The following is an 18,711-nucleotide window of genomic DNA, read 5'->3' as shown; positions in this document are numbered from 1 at the left end:
CTGCCACCGGTTTCACCCACACCCGCAGCCCGCTCCCTGCCTGGGTGGACTTGAACCTCCCCCACCCTTACGCGAGGTCTGCTGCTCCTAGGGGCCCCTGGCATGCCTGCCAGTCGCTGCCCCCCACCCTTCGTGAGAACCTGCTGGCTGGGAAATGGGGCTCCAAGGTTGGCCCAGAGATGGGTCAGAACGAGAGGTTCTCAGAGGAAAAAAGAAAAGGTGAGGGAGTCTGAGTCAAAGGGAAAGTGGGGCCTCCTCCTGCCAGCTCAGCCCTGGGCCTCAGAGTCACTGGGATGCAGGCGGGCACCCACCTCCAGCTTAGCAGCCCGTGAGCATCTGGGACCCAGGAACACAGGGTCACTCCCGCAGCTGAGCACAGGGCTGCTCCAGGGCCAGCCTCCTGGCAGGCACCGATTGGAGGGCCCCCCACCTGTCCCCAGGGTCCCTGCTTCCCACTGCCCAGGGCCCAAGGGAAGAGGATGCCCCCTCCGGCGGCCTCCGCAATGAGATAGGGGCCAGCGGACTGGGTCAGGGAAGCGGGGGCAGGGGCTTGGGGTCCCCCAGGGAGGAGGGCCTCCCTCAGCCCACTCACCGGGCGCAAGGCCCCGAGGAGTTCCATGCCCGCTCCCCATCTGGCTTTTTGACTTCCACTGGCCCCAGGCGAGCTCAGCAGAGCCGGCCCCTGCTCTTGGTCAAATCCTCAACCACCCTTCCTTTCACAGGCCCTGGGGCGCAGGGGGCTGCCCTGGGGCTGGAGCTGCTGCTCCCGTCCCCAGCCCAGGTGCCCTGCCCACGAGCACTTTTCCTGGCCACCCCACCAGGAGCCCTGAGCCCACCTGGGACTCTCGCAGGCCCCGCCTCTGGCAGCCCTCAACCCACCTCCACCCAGTTCTCACTAGGGGTGGGGGGGCCGGTGATGCATGTGTGCCTCCGCTCTTAGGAAGCTTCCCTGGCCTGGTGTCCTCCCGAGTGTAGGTGCCAGAGGGTGACACCGCCACAGCCCAGCATAGACCCTGGGGCTAAGATGGTGCTTGGCACAGACCGCGGGGTGGGGTGGCCCCCTAGTCAAGAGCCTAGGCAGTGGGAACCTCCCCAGCTGCAGACCCCAGGAGGAGATGTCCTCCTGCCAGCCTGGGTGGCTGGGATGCTCCGGGGTTCCGAGTCCCCATCCTGCACCCCCCACCCAGGGCCCTGGAGGAGCCCCCAGCAGGTCCTGGAGCTCCCCCTGGACAGGATGTGGCCATGCTCCCCAGCCTGGGCAGGAAGGGAAGGAGGGCCGGAGGGGCTGGTGGCCTCCAGGTGGTCCACGGGGAGGCTGAAGGCTGCTGCCTGCTGTGACTGCCCTCCGGCACTGCCCTCGTGCTGTTCCCGCAGCTGCACCCCCAACCTGGGGTGCCCTTGGCCACCTGCCAGCCTGGGCACCCACCTTCCCAAAGGCACTCCCTGAGCCCTTGCCTCACCCTCTCTCTGGGAGTAAAGGGTGTGCGGGCTCCCTCTGCTGCCTTCAGCCCGCTCCTGCAAGAGCCGGTGGCTGGGAGCATGGCCACCAGGGGGCCTTCTGGGCACGTGTCTGGACTTGGCTCTGCTCAGGCCCACCCTTGGGGCAGACAGCTGGGCAGCCAGGCTCTGGCCCTCTCTCCCTGAGGCGCCCCTCGGGCTGGGGCTGCGTGCTCCCCACTCCTGCTGCCTAGGTGCTGTCGTCTGGAAGGTGACAGTGGTCAGCATGTAGGGTGGCCGCTCTCTGCCCAGGTCAGGCCAGCACGAGGTGGGAAAGGAAAGTGCCAGGAGCTCAGGGACTGACCCCAGGGCTCCAGGGGAACCGCCGGCCCTGGGTCTGCAGGGTCCAGCTGGCGAGACAGACTGGCCTGGGCCGGATCAGCCTGGGTGCCTTGCCCTTGAGTGAGAACTTAATCTCCCTGCCCCCCAGTTTTCTTCGTGGCTACTTCCCCTCATGATACAGATTAAACGACAGTGGACGGCGGTACTCGTCGCCCTGCCTGCATCCCACCCTACCCTCATTCCCAGCTCCCTGTACCCGGCCCATTTCATCTCCCACACCAGTGCATCAAAGGAAAACTGAGGCTTCCTGCTGAGGGCCAGCCCAAGGCCACAGCCCAGGAGTCAGGGGTGGGCTCTAGCCCCAGAAACATACCGCTTTAGGACAAGCCATTAGCTCTAAGCAGAGCCAACCCCATTTCCCCAGCCCAGCCCCACCTCAGGGATCTGACTGTCCTCCCCATTCACGGCTGCCCCCATCCATCTAGGAGCCAGAGGTCCAGCATTCTCTGGACGCCCCACCCCTAGGAATCACTAAGGGGCTTCTGAACCCAACCCATCCCTCATCCCCAGCCTTGGTGAGGCAGACAGGTCTGATACCCACACCGTGTGCACCAGGCCCCCACTGCCGCTGGACCCCAGAAACCCCTCTGCCAGGCCCAGTCCTGGCACTTCTGACCATGAAGTTCGGCCACCACTCTGGGCCTTCAGCTGGAGGTCACCCTCCTCCTCCACTGGCCTCCTTGCTCCTTGGCGGGGGATTGGGGTGGACCAAGACCCAGCTCCTGACACTCAGGGCCCCTGCCACCTCTGTCCCCTAACCTGGCCCACCCACCTGTGTGCAGCCTGTGTCCCTCTGCCTGGCATGCACCCCACATAGGCTGCAGGGGCCCACAGTCAAGTCCTGCATGCCGTCCCTCCCCGCCCTCCAGCCCATGTGGACACAGGGCAGGAATGGAGGCCTGGGGTGCCCGCTCCCAGCCCTTTTTATCACACAAGAGGACGGGGTCTTGAGGGAGGGGCACCAACTTCAGACTGGCCTGGCCCTGCGCCGCACTCCTCCCCTCCCCGGCTCTGGGGCACAAGTGTTGGTGGGGGGAGGCCTGGAGGAGAAAGAGGTTAGGGTGGTCCTCTGTCTAGGAAAAATAAAGCATCCCTTCCCCAGCAGGCGGTGACAGGGTCTTCCCACGAAGGGCACAGAGATCCCACCTCTCTAGGGGTGTGGAAGGAAGCCTGAGACCCGCTCCAGGGTCCCTCCACCTTGGCCCCCAGTCGGGGGGAGGGGGAGGTCAGTCTCTAGCACACCCAGCCAAAGTTTTGAAATGTACTTTAATTGGCTTGTCTCCGGGATTCCCAATCCATGCCTTGTCTCTCGGGTTGTCTTCCTCCCCTCGACTGGGGGTGTCCAGATGTGAGGGGGCGTCCAGATGTGAGGGGTCAGATGCAAGGAGGAGCAGAGAAGGTCCCTGGCAGCAGGGCGAGTGTCCCCGCAAGGGGTTCCCAGCCGCCCCGGGGCCCCAGCCACAAGCACACGAGTGTCAGGACACAGTCTCTTTAATGGGAAAGGCTGGGCCCTGCCCCTCCCCACCCGTGGGCGGCGCGTCCACGAGAGGGTGGGCATCAGCCTTCGGGTCACTGCAGCGGGGGCGCGGACAGCGAGGCATGGTCGAACAGTGGGTTCCGCACCTCCATCTCTCCAGTCTGCGAACGCTGGCGTTAGGTGGGTCCAGGGCAAGGGAGGGACACCCGCCGCCCACCCCCGCACTCACCGGGGCCAGGCCGGGGCACTCGTACACCGTGAAGTCGCCGTCTTCGTTCTCCTCGTCGGAGGAGGCAGAGGCCAGCTCCTTGGGGGGCTCCTTATGCCTGGGTGGGCGCAGGATCGTCGGGTCCTCCCTCACCCTCCAGGTGCCAGTGGCCCGGGATAGGGGCGGGAGCAGCGGGCCGGGGTAGGGGTGGCTGGGCCTGGGGTGGGCGGGGCGGGTGGGGCTTCTCACCGCTCCAGGCACCGCATCTGCTGCCGCTGGTGCTGGTAGTGGTACATCTCCGCGCTGTGCGCCAGCCGCTGGTCCCCGGGCTGCTGCGGGAGTGGGGAGACAGGGTCAGGCCGAGGCAGAGGGGCGGGGCGGGGCGGGGCGGGGCCGGGCGCGGTCACACACCGAGATCCTGGGCGTGGCTGGGGAGCTGGGCGCCTGCGGGGCCGCGTAGTTGGCTTTCTGGGTCAGGCGAACGTCTCGCTGCAGCCTGCGGGTGTAGTGGAGACACCACACCTGAGACCCGCGGGGTCGCCACCCGGCCGCCCGGCCGCCCGCCCCCAGCCCGGCCCCATGCTCACCGACACCAGCAGAGAATGGCCACGGCAAGGGCGGCCGCGCCGGCCACGGAGCACGCCACGATCAGCACTGCAGGGAGGGGGCTCAGTGAGGGCAGCCTTTCGGGCAAGACCCTGCCTCCCCGCCCGGCCAGACTTACGGAGGGCAAGGCCGTCACCGCGCCCGCCCCGCGGCTCCAGCGGGGACATGTGCACAGGCCCAGATGACACGGTGGAGCGCAGGGAGGAGGTGCGGGGCGTGGGCGCTCCCCGCGTGGAGGGGAGGCCCAGGTTGGGGCCCCGGCCACGCTCTGAGAGCCCCATGGTGGATGCTGCAGAGGGAAGGCAAGTTAAACAGCAAGACCAGGCTGGGGTCAAGGGTGGTGGGGAGCTGGACAGGGGAAGGGGGCGGGGTCTCACCAGCCTCCGGGAGCCGCTGTCGCCCCTCAGGCTGGGGTGGGGCCGTGAGCCTGGAGTGCCCCGCCTCCTGCCGGGCTAGCTCCTGGGCCAGGAAGTCGATCTCATCTTCCAGTCTGGGCTGGGGCAAGCCCTCCCCTGGGGAGGGTGAAGGGCCATCAGGTGGAGAGGCCCCCAGCCCCTCCCTGGCAACACCAGCTACAGGGAGCCTTCCGAGAGGGAGAGAGGGAGAGGCCCATCTGGGAGCCAGTCCCCAGGCCGAGGCCTCCTTCTCCATCCAGGCTCCTCCCAGGCACCTGTAGCCAGAGGACCAGGTACCAGCCTGCCTGCTCCTGGCCATCCCGGTTGCCATGGTGACAAATAAGGGAACTCTGTGTGAGCACCAGCGTTCCCAGGAGAGCGGGCAGGGGGTGGAGGTGCTATGGGAACGTGCAGAGGCCAGGAGGAGAAGGGCAGGGGTCCTGCCCCACACCCCGCGCATTACCCACAAAGCAGTGGGAGGAGCACGGGGACAATGCGTCACCTGGCCCACCGCCTCCGCTGTCAAGACGAGCAGGACCCCCCAAGGAATGCGGAGAAGCCCCATTCTGTACCCCCGCCCCCACCAGGTCATCAGGAGGAAGGGAGGGCAGCTGCTGGGGCGGGGCCGTGGCTGGGTCCCCCTCGTCCCTGCCGTGGGCACCATAGTCCGGACAGAGGCTCCAAGTAGACACCCCCGCTCAGCACCCAGAGCGCAGAGCATGCGCCTTCTGCAGCAGGCCCCCGCCCCACTCGCTGCCAGGAACATGCTCCTCCAGGAAGCCCCTCCCAGCCCACCCGACTCTTCAGCCCCCAGAGCACCCTCTGCAATGCCCCATCACACCTGGAGTCACTCTGGCTGGCACCATCCCGACAGACTCTGGGTTCAGGCCGGCGGGCAGGGCACCGCCAGCGCAATCAAGCAGACAGGACAGGTGAGTGATGGAGAGAGAGGGGTCGCTGGGCAAGGAGCAGGGGCGGCCCAGCGGGTGGAGAAGTGGGTGCCTGAGGGCCCAACCCTGCGGAGACCCAAGCCTGGGGAACTCTGACCCTGCCTCTCCCAGAATCACCCCAGCACACTGGATACCTCTTGCCCTGGGAGGGACTAACTGCCCCAGGCCTCAGCCCACCACCCAGCTCTGGGCTGGTGCCATCTGGAAAGGATCACCAGGCCACTTGGAGGGTGACTTGAGAGTCCCTGGCACCCCACAAAGCGCAGGAGACCTGAGAGCTGAGGCTGGGGTCAAATGTACCAGGTGGGGGAGGGAGGAAGCCATACCCAGAGGCTGGCGCATCCTGGGCACACAGAGCCCCTGCTGGTCCTCCTGGAAGGGCTGAAGGCAAGGCCCACAGACACGTGCACCCGGCGGGCACCGCGCCCGCCTCTTCAGGGCACAGTCCAGGCTCCCAGGACAGACGGCTGCATCTGAGAAGAAAGCAGAGGCAGAACAGGGTCACGGCCAGCCTGACTCAGCCCCTGCACAGTAAGTAGGACTGTCCTGGCCACCCCAACCCCTCCCTACAGAGCTGGCCAAGCCTGGCTCCGGCCATTGTTCTGGGTAGGCCCTTCCTCCCCCGCACCGGGGATCAGAACCAGGAAGACAAACAGTCCTAACACTTATCGGAACTCTCTTGCCTCACCCCCTCCCCAGAGTCCACTTCCCAGACCTGAGCCAGCTCTCCGCACAGGAACTGTCCCCTACCATCCAGAGAACACTGAGCTCTCCCGGTTAGGGCCTTGCAGCGCTCCAAGTCCCATCTCCAGTCTCAACCTGTCCTAGAGCGAGTCTCTCACCCCTGCCCAACCTGGGAGCCCCAGAGCGGGGGCCCAGGTCGCTCCCTCCCACCACCTCGGGGCTGTCTCCTATTTCAGGGCTGCCCCCCCGCCACCGCAAACCTCATCATGACCTCCTACAGCCCTAGAGGGCCAAGCTGGGAGACAGCAGAGGTCGAGTCACTGCCCCCACATCTAACCTCTGGCTTGTCCCCAGGGCACAGCCGAGCCGCTGGGGCTAGGGATACTTGGGACGGAGTCTGCCAGTCTCACTTGCTTCGGAAACAGAAACCAGGCCCGGGTCACTCCTGCAGCCACCACTGCCAGGGACTGGGGAGGGCCTGGGACTACAGGCCAGGCCATTTCTAATTTGGGGCCCAGACCTCAGTGTCCTGTACACGTGACCAAGGCTCCCATCTTGATGCTGGGGGGTGGAGGGTGGTGGCCCTCTCTGCCTCAGTTTCCTCTCTGCATGCAGCAGGTGAGTTGCCTCAAAGCTGGGGAATGTCTTGGGCTTCCCTAGTGGTGCAGTGGTTGAGGGTCTGCCTGCCGATGCAGGGGACACGGGTTCGTGCCCCGGTCCGGGAAGATCCCACATGCCGCGGAGCAGCTGGGCCCGTGAGCCATGGCCGCTGAGCCTGCACGTTCGGAGCCTATGCTCCGCAACGGGAGAGGTCACAACAGTGAGAGGCCTGAGTATCACAAAAAAAAAAAAAAAAAAAAGCCGGGGAATGTCTCAAGACCTGGGACACTAGCCCCATTCACGGGACAGCGGAGCCAGTGGAGCCAGGGGGAGACCCAGCAGAACCGTCAGTGGTGTCTGGGGAGGTGGGGGTGGGCGCATCTCGGAGAACCAGGACCAGTCCCTGCTGCAGGAGGGTGACATGGGGCATCCGGGAATGCCGGCTCTGTCCTTCTCCAGACTTTGGCTGGCCTGGCTTGGTTTCCTTGGTAACCTGACACCCACAGCCTCTTGGCTGTAGGCATCCCTTCAAGGAAGTTCCAGCAGCTCCTACAGCAGGTGGGCAAGTGGGCTGAGATTCCCATCCCAGGGATCCCCCCTCCAGCACAACCTGGGTTGGCAGGCACCCATATCAGTGAGCTGGGCCCAGGGCTTGGGCTAGTTAAACATTAAGCCTGTGCCAGCTGGTCCGTCTGGACCCTACCCACCAGCCGGGCACCTGGGGAGCCATGCAGTCCCGGCACCTAGTGCAGAGAACCCAGAGTGTGCCAGAGCAAGGGTAGGGGCCTGAGTTCCAGAGCTGGCTCTGGGTTCCAGGGGCCTCCCGCCACTCCCAGTCCCCCACGCCGGGAGGATGTGGCTGCTGCCCATTTAGCCCTGGGAAGGCCCCTGCTCCAGACTCAGGGTGAGGGAGGAGGTCCCAGGAACAGCAGCAGCTGGAGAGTGCCTGGCACCCTGCCCCGCATCTGGGCGCACACAAAGCTGATGAGCAGCTGGGGCGGCACTTGCCCACCCCAGAGGCTCAGTACAGGGACTATAATCCATTTCCTCAGGAGGCCCCACCCTGTATGCCCTGGAGCCAGGCCATCAGCAGGCAGCCCCCACCATCCCTGGCCAGCCATGCTCTGGCGCTTAGGCCTCCTTGGGAGCCTCCCCTAGTGGTGCCAGGCCTCTGTCCAGGGGTGCTGTGGCCAAGAGGACGCCTGCCCTGCTCTGGCCTCTTGAGGTCACACATGCAGACCACACGCACTGTCCAGGTTAGCATCCCAGCGGCATCATACAGTGGTCAATTCTCTGTGCCTCAGTTTCCTCATCTGTAAAATGGGCTAAGAACACTTCTCCTATGGGGCTGCCAGGAAAAATGGGTGAAGTCATGGGTACGAAGTCTCCCAATTCTGCCACCTGGCAGAGTGCATTTTGGGTTCTGGGTTCCTGCAGACCTTTGGAACCTCAGTGCCCACCTGGGGAGCCAGGAGCGTCTCCCAGAACCCTGGGCTCATCCCTCTCTGCCTCAGTCTACCTTGGGGGGTGCCCTCCAACCCCAAGCACAGAAGACAGAATGGAGGGGCCCTGCAGAGCAGAGGGTGAGTGTGGAAGCAGAGACTGTAAGCTCCTCCTGTCCCCACTGAGGCCAGAGCAAAACCCTAAGCCTGGGACAAGCTGTCAGATGCCCAAGAAAACTTCAGACCCCACCATGGCAGCAAAGCAAGGCGCATGTCCACCACCCGAGGCATAGGGACCGACCAGCACTGCGACTCCGACTCCAGGACGGACACCGGCAGTAAGGCCGGCAGGCACCCAGGGCCGGGCCCACACCCGCGGTGCCCGAGACGCGCACACACAGAAACGCCCACGGGGCAGACTCCAGGCCGCGGGGCGACGCGGAGAGAGCCCTCCTGAGACACCGACCCACCAGGCTCACGGACCCAGACAAAGACAAGAATCGAATCAACTTCAGGCTCGCCTCCAAGAAGCCGGGAGAAGCCCCATCCAGTGGACCCCTCGGCGGCCCGGTGCCGCGCCCTCCCCGCCAGGCCTGTTTACCCGGCTCTCGAGAGGCGGGGCCGGCGCGGTGGCTCGCGGGCTGGGCCTGCGGGGCCTGCGGGGCCTGCGAGGCCTGCGGGCCCTGGCGAGGGCGGCGAGGGCGACTGCGGCGCCGCGCGGCCGGACCCACGCCCAGCGATCCCCGGCCCCGGGGCGCCCCGCGCGCGCAGCCTGCGCCCAGTGCACTCGCTCACCCGGGCGGCGGGCGGCCGCACCACGCAAGGCCGCGCCGAGGACGAGGCCAGAGAGCAGCAGCCGCAGCAGCCGCAGGTGCCGCGGGGAGGGTGGAGGGACAGGCGTCGCCATCCTTCAGCGCCGCCGCCGGGGCAGCATGGCACCGCGCGGCCCGGGGCTGGGCACAGGCTCCGGGCGCCGCGTCGGGGGAGGGGGAGGCGGCGGCGGCGGAGGAGGAGGAGGAGGAGGAGGGGCGGAGGAGGAAGAGGAGGCAGAGGCCGAGGAGGCGGAAGATGAGGAAAAGAGGCGGCGGCGGCGCTGACGCTGCGGCAAAGGATCCGGGACGGAGGCTAGGCAGCGAGAGGCGCGCGTGCCGGGAGTGCGCCTGCGCGCTCCACCTGTGGGGGCGGGACGGCGCCGGGAGGCTGCGCCCCCTCTCCCTCCCTCCAGTTCTGCTCCCCCTTCCACCCACCCATCCAGCCAGTCCTCCGGGTGCCTCAACCACTGCCGCCTGTGCTGCCGGGGATCTTCTCTAGGCTAGGGACTGGTTGGGGATGGGTTTCCCCTGGACGCGCTTCCCCCGGGCCCCGTCCCTCTCGGGCTGCCAACTCCCACCCCACCCCCACCCTCCTGGAAAGGAGGACCTGCCTGGACCTGGAAGGACACCAGGCGCACACAGCTGGACAGGTGTACAGAGATGCCCAGGTATGCGCAAAGACCCACCAGGCATTCAGACACACTGTGAAGGCAAACACACACGCACAGAACTAGGTCGGTGCCGGTGGCCACTGTGGTTGCAGTGGGACGGCCGCTCTCAGTGAGGCCACCAGGGGGCAAGAGTGACCTGGAGGTACTGATGACAGCCAGCTGAGAGCTGTCCACGGTGCCCAGGTGACAGCCTTTTAGCTCCGGGGTGCCCCACGACAGCAAGCACTGTGATGCCCCCTCTTACCCCCCACCGGCTGCCTCCTGAGAGCACCCGCACCCCATCCCACCTGGAAACCTCCCAGGCTCACGTTACTGAGAGAACAAGTGCGCGGGGGGGGGGGGGGGGGGCAGCACGGTGCTTCCTTTCAGCCCTTTGTGTTTCAAAACTTCGAAGACGGGTCTGGCTGCCCTCAGGTTTGTGAAATGGCTCAGACACCAGCAGAAGTGTGCGTGGTGCGTGCGTTGGGCAGGGGGTTGATGAGCGAACAAGGACCGCCATCCTCCCACACAAGGCATGACCAGACAGAAATAGTGTCTGAGCTCACTTCCCAGAAAGGGGGAGGCGGCGGGGAGATGCAGCCAAGACCACGCGTTCCCACGCTGGAGAAAACAGCGCTTAGGGAAGGGGGGTTGCAGGAGCGGCAGGTCGGGGTGGCTGATGTCTCTTGAGGATGAGGAAAACAGCACCTGGGCAGCAGGGACGCGACGTTTGGTGTGACTGCACGGCTTGGCGCCAGAGCCAGGCTCTTGGCAAGGGTCATCCTTCTGAGCAATGGGCCCTTCGTCCCTCTTGACCCTGATCTCCACATCCCCCGACACCACCTCCTGTTGAGGGTTTGCCCCCCCCAGGTCTTGAGCACTGCCTGCACCCTAGGCAGCTGCCTTGCCCACTCACTCTCCTGCCTGCCATTTGCACCCGCACCCCAGGCCAGCTCGAGGCCAGGGCCCAGACTCCAGTCTGGCCTAGGTCACTGCTACAGATCTGCCATTGCTGCAGGGGCTCTGCTGGCCAGAGAAGACTCAAGGGACTCAGGGACTCTTTTAGGCCAGCCAACTGGCAGCTACTCCAGGCCACAACCGTGGAGCAAGAGACCAGGGTCAGTCAACACCACCCCAGGTGGTCTGGGCCCAGAGAGGAAGGAAGTAGAAACAACCGGGGTCCTCCCTCAGGACCAGGAGGGGACCTGAGCAGCCAACACAACTGTGGGGAGGGCATCCTTGGTGGCACAGTGGTTAAGAATCCGCCTGTCGGGCTTCCCTGGTGGCGCAGTGGTTGAGAGTCCGCCTGCTGATGCAGGGGACACGGGTTCGTGCCCCAGTCCGGGAAGATCCCACATGCCGTGGAGCGGCTGGGCCCGTGAGCCATGGCCGCTGAGCCTGCACGTCCGGAGCCTGTGCCCCACAACGGGAGAGGCCACAACAGTGAGAGGCCCGTGTACCGCAAAAAAAAAAAAAAAAGAATCCGCCTGCCAATGCAGGGGACATGGGTTTGAGCCCTGGTCCCGGAAGATCCCACATGCCGCGGAGCAACTAAGCCCGCACACCACAACTACTGAAGCCCGCGCACCTAGAGCCCATGCTCTGCAACAAGAGAAGCCACCACAGTGAGAAGCCCGCGCACCACAACAAAGAGTAGCCCCCGCTCGCCGCAACTAGAGAAAGCCCGTGCGCAGCAACGAAGACCCAACGCGGCCAAAAAATTTTTTTTAAAACTGTGGAGAGGGTGGGCCGGCAACAGCAGAGACGCCCCACCCCACGGATATTCTCTCCACTGCTCTATGAAAAACTTTTTACTACAAAATTTTTACAAGTAGGCGCTGGGCTTGCTCCCAGCTTGTGGGTTCTGACCCTCCCCCTAAAACCTAAGACTGGGGGTGGGAAGGGACTCTCAGGACTCCATTCCCTGGGGACCCAACCCTGCATTCACAGGCTGAGGGCTGCGGGGTGCCTGAATCCCCACCCCCATTAAGAGGAGGAGGAGCACTAGGCCTTGCGATGAAGCCAAGGCTGGAGTGGGCAGGAGGGGGCTGGAGTCGGTTCCCTTCATCTCTCCAGGCCAAATGTGGGCGTGGGCGCTAGAGTCTTGCTCCCGGGCTTCATTAGGGACAGAGATATTGAGAGTGGGGTGGGGTGAGGCATAGGGGACTTAGGGCTGGGGCAGCTGCCCCCAACCCGCCCCTAGATGGCGCTCGGCGACTTGGCAGAGCACGCCCGGTGCAGCAGAAGGACGGACGCAGCCAGGGGCATGGCGGCGAAGAGCAGAAGGAGGACGACCCAAGAGCTGAAGTCTGTGCCCTTGCGCAGCCCGGGCGGGTCGGCGGGGATCAGATTGGTCAGGTTCAGCATGTAGCCAAGCGCCCAGCCGACCGCGGTGTCCCCGGCCTACGGGTGGGAGGGGCGGCCTCAGCCTCGGCGCAGCCTGGGAGGCCCCGCCCCTCCGCGCTCGGCTCCGCCCCCCTGCGCGCGGGCCCACCGGCTCCCACCTTCTTCTGGAAGGTCACGCCTCCGAAAGCGCGCTCGTCGAAGCCGTAGCCGCGGCACAGCAGCTGCTGCACGAATGTGGCCCCAGCGCAGTAGTCGGGCAGGCGAGCCCGCTCCCCAGGCGCCCGAGCCTGCAGCTGGAATGCAGGTGGGAGACTGTAGGGCCAGCGGCCACCGGGAGGTCTCTGCCCCACCAGACACAGAAAGGCAATGCAGGGCTGGAGACCCCACCGCAGGTCCCAGAAAGAACGAGGCTGAGGGAGCCACCCCCAGGCAGAGCTCTTTCCTCAGGGAAGAGCAGCGTGACTTCTGGATGGCAGCAAGCACCTGTGCCTGGGAGGGGGACCTCCAGGGGACAGCAGGGATGGCCACGCAGGGGGCAGAGGGCTGCAGCAAACTTGGCGATGGTCGGGGTAACAGGAGAAGCTCTAGGCTTGACCCCAGGCCCCTGGGCTTGCCTCCCGATCCCCACTTTCCCAGCACCCCCAAGTCTGTCTGAGACTAGCCACGAAGAGGACAGGATGGGGCCTCCGTCACCACTGAGCCCCATTCCAGAGACACTCCAGTGCCTCTCCTGGAGTCACCTCTTCCTCTGCATGCGCGAACCCCTCCATCCTTCACCTGGAGCCAGTGTCCGGTCCATGGTGGCAGCCAGAAACCTGGGGGTTTCTCACTCCCCCACCCCCAGTTCTATCTGCTAAGTCTCCCCTGAGTCCTCTGCTGTTCCCCTGCTTGGCTGTTCTCCCCCACACTCTCCCAGCTACACTCCTCCCCACCCTGTCCACTCCATGCTCCCTGCTGCCCCAGGGCCTTTGCACTGGCTGTTCCCTCTGCCCTCCTGATCTTGGTTCTAGGGTCAGGCCTCAGGGAGGCTTCTGCAATCTCATCTGGCTCCCGGCCTCCTTGCCGTAGCCTGGCCACTTTTCAAGTATGATTAACAGTGTATCCCCCCACTGCAGTGGGCATTCTGAGAGGCCTAAGACCCCCTCTACTCGTAGAGCAAATGAATGATCGGGACGCGTGACGCTGGCTGGCTGAGCCCCCTGCGCAGCCCTGGAGGAGGGGGGTGCAGGCCTCACCTCACTCCACGTCTGGTTGCAGATGGTGACCACGGCCGCCTCTAGTTGCTGCAGGGTTGCCACGGGCAGCCCCATCACAGTTCTCAGGAAGTCCACCGTGTAGAAGAAAGCAGAGAAGGCCTGGGAGGGGGGTACAGTCACACCGTGACCAGACCCCAGGCACTTCAGGGCACGCCCCCGACCCCCCACCCCCAGTCCTCTGGACTCACAATGAACTTTCCAGCCAGAGGGGGCTGGAAGATGCCGTTGAAGGAGCATCTAGAGAAGCGGCAGGAGGAGAAGTTAAAGAGCTCAGAGATGAGGCCACGGCACAGGGCAGGGTCGCTGCTTCCCGACAGGCTGACCTTGGCGCTTCTGTTGAAAGTCTGGGGCCGCTGGGCTGCAGTGCATGGCGACTCATACACCTCCTGGAGCAGCACATGAGTGGAATAGCCCTTCGGCCAGCAGGGGTGGAAGCCATGGGTCTGGGCAGATGGCAAGGGTGTGTGTGGCAACACCGCCACTCCAAGTGCTGCCCACCATCCCCACCCTAAGACCCTCGGAGGGCCTCCCCAGAGGACCAGCTGATCAACCTCCCACAAGCTCCACTTTGGCAGCATCACTTCTGAGCTCAGGAGAAATCCATGGCTCCCCCTTCTTGCTGGACAAAAACCAACCCCCTTGGGCAGGCAGTCCAGGTCCTCTGAGATCTGGCCCTGGCCCTCCTTTCTCCCCAGCCAGCCAGTCACCAGGCTTACCTCCAGCCCCTGGCCTTTGCCCATGCTGGATCCCTGCCCACCTGTCCTTACAGCTGATGAAAGCCCGACGTTGGTTCCTGGAGAAGCCCCCCTCAGTATGGCTGCTGTTCAGGCTCTGCTCTGGGCCCTTGGTCCCCACTCCTCCTGGCTCCCTACCTCCAGAAGGACTCAGTGGAGGGTACCTGGAGTGCACTGGCCAGCAGCCTCCAGAGGACCTGGTCACGGCCGTAGCAGAGGAAGCTGTGGGTGTAGACGCGGTAGTGCTGGCCGTAGAGCCGCAGCTGGACCTCATTGGCCGGATCCTCAGCTGGGCTGGCCGTCTCGAAGGTGATCTGTGTGGAGGCGCCCCCCAGGTCCATGGCCCCCAGCGTCCCCTTCCTTGGCCGGAACCACTGGCCCACCCAGCCATACTGTGGGAAGTGGAGGTTGAGGTCAGCCAGTGGGTGGGTGCCCACACCCCCGGCTCATCGGGCTGGCCACCGGGCCCACCTTGATAAAGTTCTCTAGCAGGTAGTTGGCGGTCACCCAGCCAAACACCCCCTCATCCTGGGCTGAGAGGATGCGGGCACCACGGAAGTCAAAGGGATACTGGGTCAGCGTCTGCGTCGCGGCCGCGAGCACGTTGGCCGAAGCCTCTGGACTGGTTAGGCTGTGACACAGGGAGGACTCTGAGGGGCATCTTCCCCAGGTGGCCGTGATCCTGCTGCTGGAGTGCACAGCCAGCCGATGGGGCCCCAGCCCAGGGCTGCTGCTGGGGTGCACAGCCAGCCGAGGGGGCCCCAGCCCAGGGCTGCTGCGGGGGACATGCGTGGCCCACCCTGTGCTGAGGCTGTCGTGGTCCCCGGGGCCAGGAGGTCAGGGGATGGCACACTCACTTGAGCAGGCGCATGCCCGCTGTGGCTCCCAGGTAGAGGGGCGTGCCTGCGTGTCTCTCCTTGGGCACATCCCGAAGTGCCTGATTCAGGCATTCCACAAGACTCTGCCCAGCCCCAGAAGGGTTGTCAGCGTAGCTAGAGATGCCCCCACCTAGAGGGAGGCAGCAAGATGGGCCTAAGCCTGGTGGGCAGCCTCTAGGCGGACCATAGGCCGGCAGAGCGGGGGCGGGGGGGGAGGGGCTTGTGCTCCTAAACCAGGTGGCAGCTGAGACCAGTTCAGAGACAAAAGGGCCCACCCGTGTGCCACCCACAGTCTCTGAGCTGCCACCTGCCCAGTGGATGTGCACACAGGTGCCAGGACAAAGCACTGGCTATTGTCAACACAGCCTAGCCTGCCCAGGGGCCTGCCTGGGTGTGCCCACTGGCTCCTCGGAACCCCTTCTGCCCCACCTGGGATGTAGAGGCCAGTCTTGGGCCAGGGAGGGCCCGAACCTTCCAACTGTTTCCTGGGGCTTCTCTTCTAGGAAAAGAAGGGACCCAGCCTTTTCTAGGAAAAGAAGGGACCCAGCCTGTCTTTGGGGGAGCTCCTGCAGCTCCTGCCTGGACTGGGCCCCACCTGGCATCAAGCAGAGGGTTCTGATGGCTGGTGTCTGCAAAGGCTACGGCCAGAGAGGGCTCCTGAGGCCCTACAGTGAGTGGGTATCCAGGCCAGGGACGCCTAGTGCTCAGGGGACCCTTACCACGCACATCACAGGAGCTGTGCTGGCCCACGATGCCTGTGTCGTTCTCTTTGTCCGCTGGCCACTTGTAGATGAACATGGATGTGTGGGAAGAGCCAGCATCCAGAACGATGCCATACTGGGGGTGGGGGGAAGGTCAGCCTCAGGAGGGGGGCGGGGCCCTGAAGCCATGCCCTTTGACTCTCTTAGCTCTCCAGCCCACCCCACCGCACCCCACCCTGTGTCAAGGGTGGAAGCTTCAGAATGAAGTTCTGAGGCTCAGAGAAGGCCAGGGACAATCACTGTGACACAGCTTGGTTGGGGGGAGGATGGGAGTGGAGGTGGATGGCCCTCTGACTGCAGGAGTCTTCCTGGCAAGGGCAAACTGAGGGGCGGGATCAGAGTCAGGGGTCCCGGGACGACCCTTGGAAACTTGCCCGGGGGGCATGAGGTCCCCAGGCTGCAGGAGAAAAGCTACAGCTTCAAGAAGCGCCCCTTCGGGCCAGCTCTTCCTTCCTCCCCTCTGTCCCTATCTCTCTGACCTCAGCCCAACCTGAGAATGTGGAAGTGAGGGCCCCAGGGGGAAGGCTGGACTGAGGCTGAGCGTGGGCCTGCGATAAGCAGACACCCCCTCCCTGGGCCTCAAAGGCAGGGCCACAGAGAGCTGCCCCGGCACCACACGGGCCTTCCAGGCAGGTCGGGCGGGTGAAGGGGCCGCTCTGGTCCTCTCCCTGACACAGGAAACTCCAGCAGCAGCAGGCCAAGTGGCCCGCCCCACCGCACCCCTACCGGGTGGTCGCCCTTGACTACAGGACATCCACCCCAGCGATCTCCATTCTGGGCTCCTGGGCCTTAGAGCACCCACCATCCACCCACGCACCAAGCCAGCCCACAAGCCCAATAGAGGGTTAGGGAGGGCGGGCTCCTGGAGGCTGAGTCTGGCGGGGATGCGTGCGGGGATCAGGCCTAGCCCGCTCCGACCCCTTCAGGACCAGCCAGGGCTGCCCCCGCACTGTGGGAGCCACCGGAGAGGCTGGGGAGGAGTCCCTGGGCCCCAGCGCCTGTTGCACCCCATCTGGGCCAAACCCCGAAGCGATGCCTCCCTGGAGGCCGAACGTGTTGGGGGCGCGGGCCGGGCCGCGGCCTGGGGCGCCCCGGGGGTGCGGAGAGACGCCCCTCGGCCGCGCCGCGAAAGGCTCCGCGGCGGGCGCGGCGAGCGGCGAGCTCCCGGGACTCCGGCCTCCCGCACCGCGTCCCCCGGAAGCGCCGCTGCCGCGCCCTGGACCGGGACCCGGAGCGCTGGTGAGGGGCCTGGGACCTCATCCCGCCGGGCCGGGAGCGGAGCGCGCGGGGTCCCGGCTGCCACGCGGGCGCAGCCTGGCCCTGCTCGGTCCGAGCCTCCCCGCCCGGCGCCCCGGCCCAGCCAGCAGCTCCCGGACTGCGCCGGGTGGCCAGGGCGCTCCAGCGTGCACCTTGAGGGCGGGCGGCTCCCGGATGTCGCGGGTGGGGACACACAGCAGCAGGAGGCCGGCGAGGCCCGCCGCGGCCAGCAGCAGCGGCGGCAGCAGCGACAGCGCCTTCCCGGCCATGGGGGCGCGGGGTGGACCAGGCGTTGACGGCGCGGCGGCGGGGAGCCGAGAGGCGGAGGTCCCGGGACCGCGGGGTAGGCGCCTGGGGCGGGGCGCGGACCCGGTCCACGGCTGCCACGCCCACTGGCGGGCCGCCCCGCCCACCTCCCGCTTGGCTCCGGAGCACAGGTGAGAGACGCGGCGGCTGAGTCACCCGCGCTGCCCCTCCCGGCGCCGTGGTCTCAGCCCAGGCGCCTTGAGGCTATGTCCCACCTTCCTCCTTCCTGCCCGCTCAGCCCCAGAGATTCACCCCTTCTGACCTGTCCCCCTGACCTGTAAGTGCCTGACGACCACGCTCTGCCTCTGGGCACTCCGCTCCAGCAGGACCTAGAGAGCCCCCAGCCCCTCCGGCCTTAGGGCACGGCGGCAGAAGGCCTGGCCTGGGGGTGGGCTGGGCTGCCTCCCAGGCAGGCTTGTTCCAAGGGTCATGCCGCTGCAGAGCTGGCTTTCCCCTGGCCTGGTCCTGAAGGAAGGAGGCAACGCCAGCTACAGGAACCACGTGGGCTCCCTGCTGGGTCCCTGCCATCCCCTCCCGGCAAGAAAGGGCTGACCAGCCTGCGATGCTGACCCAGTCCTGGGCTGCATGGCAGGGCACCGCCCTGGTCACCCCCCAGGACACTGAGCTGACCCAGGCTGAGCCTGCTCTGGAGGTGCTGAGACCTCAAAGCTGAGTGCCAAGCAGGGTGAAGCCAGACCTACTCCACACAGTTCCAAGGTGACAGATGAGAGCACAGGCAGAGAGAGGGACAGGATGGCCACAGCCACACCATGCCCAGAAACAAGAGAACCCACGCTCAGGCTGGCCCAGCCCCATCCCGGTGGCCCCCTTTGCCTGGGGGACCCAGAAGCCTGGACTGGGGAGGCCAGAGGCTTCCCAAGGAGGGAGGAGGAGCCTCTGCACACAGAGCCTCATCCTGCGGATGAGGGAGAGGGTCCCCCAGGCCGGGCTTGTCAGCGCCCACGTCCCTGTGCACTGGGCTAAGTGCTCAGCTGGTCGCAGGACCCAGCTCTGCCCTTCCACCCCATGAAATGCCTGGCCGCTATGCTTGGAATCCCCATGGGCCCTGTGTGCCACCCTGGCCAAGCATCACCCCTTTCTCTGGCCAGGGGCCACCCCCATTTTGTGCAAAATAGGAATTCCAGCATCAGGGAGCCATGTGGCAAGACCACCCAGGAGAGCCAGCAGATGGGGGCGGGGTGGGGGCGGGGTTAGGGGACCAAAAGGACAGCCTTTGATGGGCACAGGGTCTGGGCAACGGCCCGGCCGGCTGGAACCGGCAGGGACAATTGGGATCGCTGGGACGGCTGCCCAGGCTGAGGGTCTGGTGTCCCAGGCCCAGCAAAGGAGCCTTTCTTCCAGCTCAGGACCCCAGTGGGAAGGGTGGGAGACCTGGGACGTTGCTGGGCCTCCCCAGCCCCACCGGGGTGGGCCCCAGCAGAGAGACACTGGGTGTGGCAGGCCAGCACAGGGCTCCAGGCCCCGTTATCCTGCCAGCTCTCCTCCCCCT

General features: G+C 65.7%; 2 protein-coding genes across 6 annotated transcripts; both read right to left on the bottom strand.

Moving 5' to 3' along the window:
* Positions 1-3,088: 3,088 nt before the first annotated feature.
* Positions 3,089-9,208, bottom strand: NPDC1 (neural proliferation, differentiation and control 1). Of its 4 annotated transcripts, none has more exons than XM_060100983.1 (10): positions 8,997-9,208; positions 5,802-5,948; positions 5,367-5,402; positions 4,508-4,642; positions 4,249-4,419; positions 4,112-4,178; positions 3,936-4,020; positions 3,774-3,856; positions 3,546-3,642; positions 3,089-3,477 (listed from the first exon to the last, which is right to left on the bottom strand). In XM_060100983.1, exons 1-10 carry the CDS (start codon positions 9,106-9,108, stop codon positions 3,409-3,411), a joined length of 1,002 nt encoding a protein of 333 aa, XP_059956966.1. In that variant the 5' UTR covers positions 9,109-9,208; the 3' UTR covers positions 3,089-3,408. The 4 variants fall into 4 exon arrangements, with proteins under 4 accessions (XP_059956966.1, XP_059956967.1, XP_059956968.1 ...); XM_060100984.1 differs by having other exon boundaries at positions 3,774-3,853; XM_060100985.1 differs by lacking the exon at positions 5,367-5,402.
* Positions 9,209-11,862: 2,654 nt separating this feature from the next.
* Positions 11,863-17,164, bottom strand: ENTPD2 (ectonucleoside triphosphate diphosphohydrolase 2). 2 transcript variants are annotated; one of them, XM_060102370.1, is made up of 9 exons: positions 17,048-17,164; positions 15,597-15,714; positions 14,857-15,007; positions 14,471-14,630; positions 14,164-14,391; positions 13,454-13,708; positions 13,245-13,364; positions 12,168-12,302; positions 11,863-12,066 (listed from the first exon to the last, which is right to left on the bottom strand). In XM_060102370.1, exons 1-9 carry the CDS (start codon positions 17,162-17,164, stop codon positions 11,863-11,865), a joined length of 1,488 nt encoding a protein of 495 aa, XP_059958353.1. The 2 variants fall into 2 exon arrangements, with proteins under 2 accessions (XP_059958353.1, XP_059958354.1); XM_060102371.1 differs by having other exon boundaries at positions 12,168-12,233.
* Positions 17,165-18,711: the final 1,547 nt, after the last annotated feature.

This window comes from Mesoplodon densirostris, chromosome 6 (assembly GCF_025265405.1).
Source record: "Mesoplodon densirostris isolate mMesDen1 chromosome 6, mMesDen1 primary haplotype, whole genome shotgun sequence".
Taxonomy (NCBI): Eukaryota; Metazoa; Chordata; class Mammalia; order Artiodactyla; family Ziphiidae; genus Mesoplodon; species Mesoplodon densirostris.
The sequence above is the reverse complement of the archived record's forward strand: the minus strand, read 5'-3'. Positions and strand labels throughout refer to the sequence as shown.

Coding starts and splice junctions, on each gene's coding strand:
- NPDC1 (XM_060100983.1), bottom strand. CDS start 9,108: ATGGCGACGCCTGTCCCTCCACCCTCCCCGCGGCACCTGCGGCTGCTG. Junction 5,949..8,996: donor TGCGGCCGCCCGCCGCCCGG/GTGAGCGAGTGC, acceptor CTTTCTTCTCAG/ATGCAGCCGTCTGTCCTGGG. Junction 3,857..3,935: donor CAGCCACGCCCAGGATCTCG/GTGTGTGACCGC, acceptor CCACTCCCGCAG/CAGCCCGGGGACCAGCGGCT.
- ENTPD2 (XM_060102370.1), bottom strand. CDS start 17,164: ATGGCCGGGAAGGCGCTGTCGCTGCTGCCGCCGCTGCTGCTGGCCGCG. Junction 14,392..14,470: donor TGCTAGAGAACTTTATCAAG/GTGGGCCCGGTG, acceptor CACTTCCCACAG/TATGGCTGGGTGGGCCAGTG. Junction 13,709..14,163: donor TGCTGGCCAGTGCACTCCAG/GTACCCTCCACT, acceptor CCATCTGCCCAG/ACCCATGGCTTCCACCCCTG.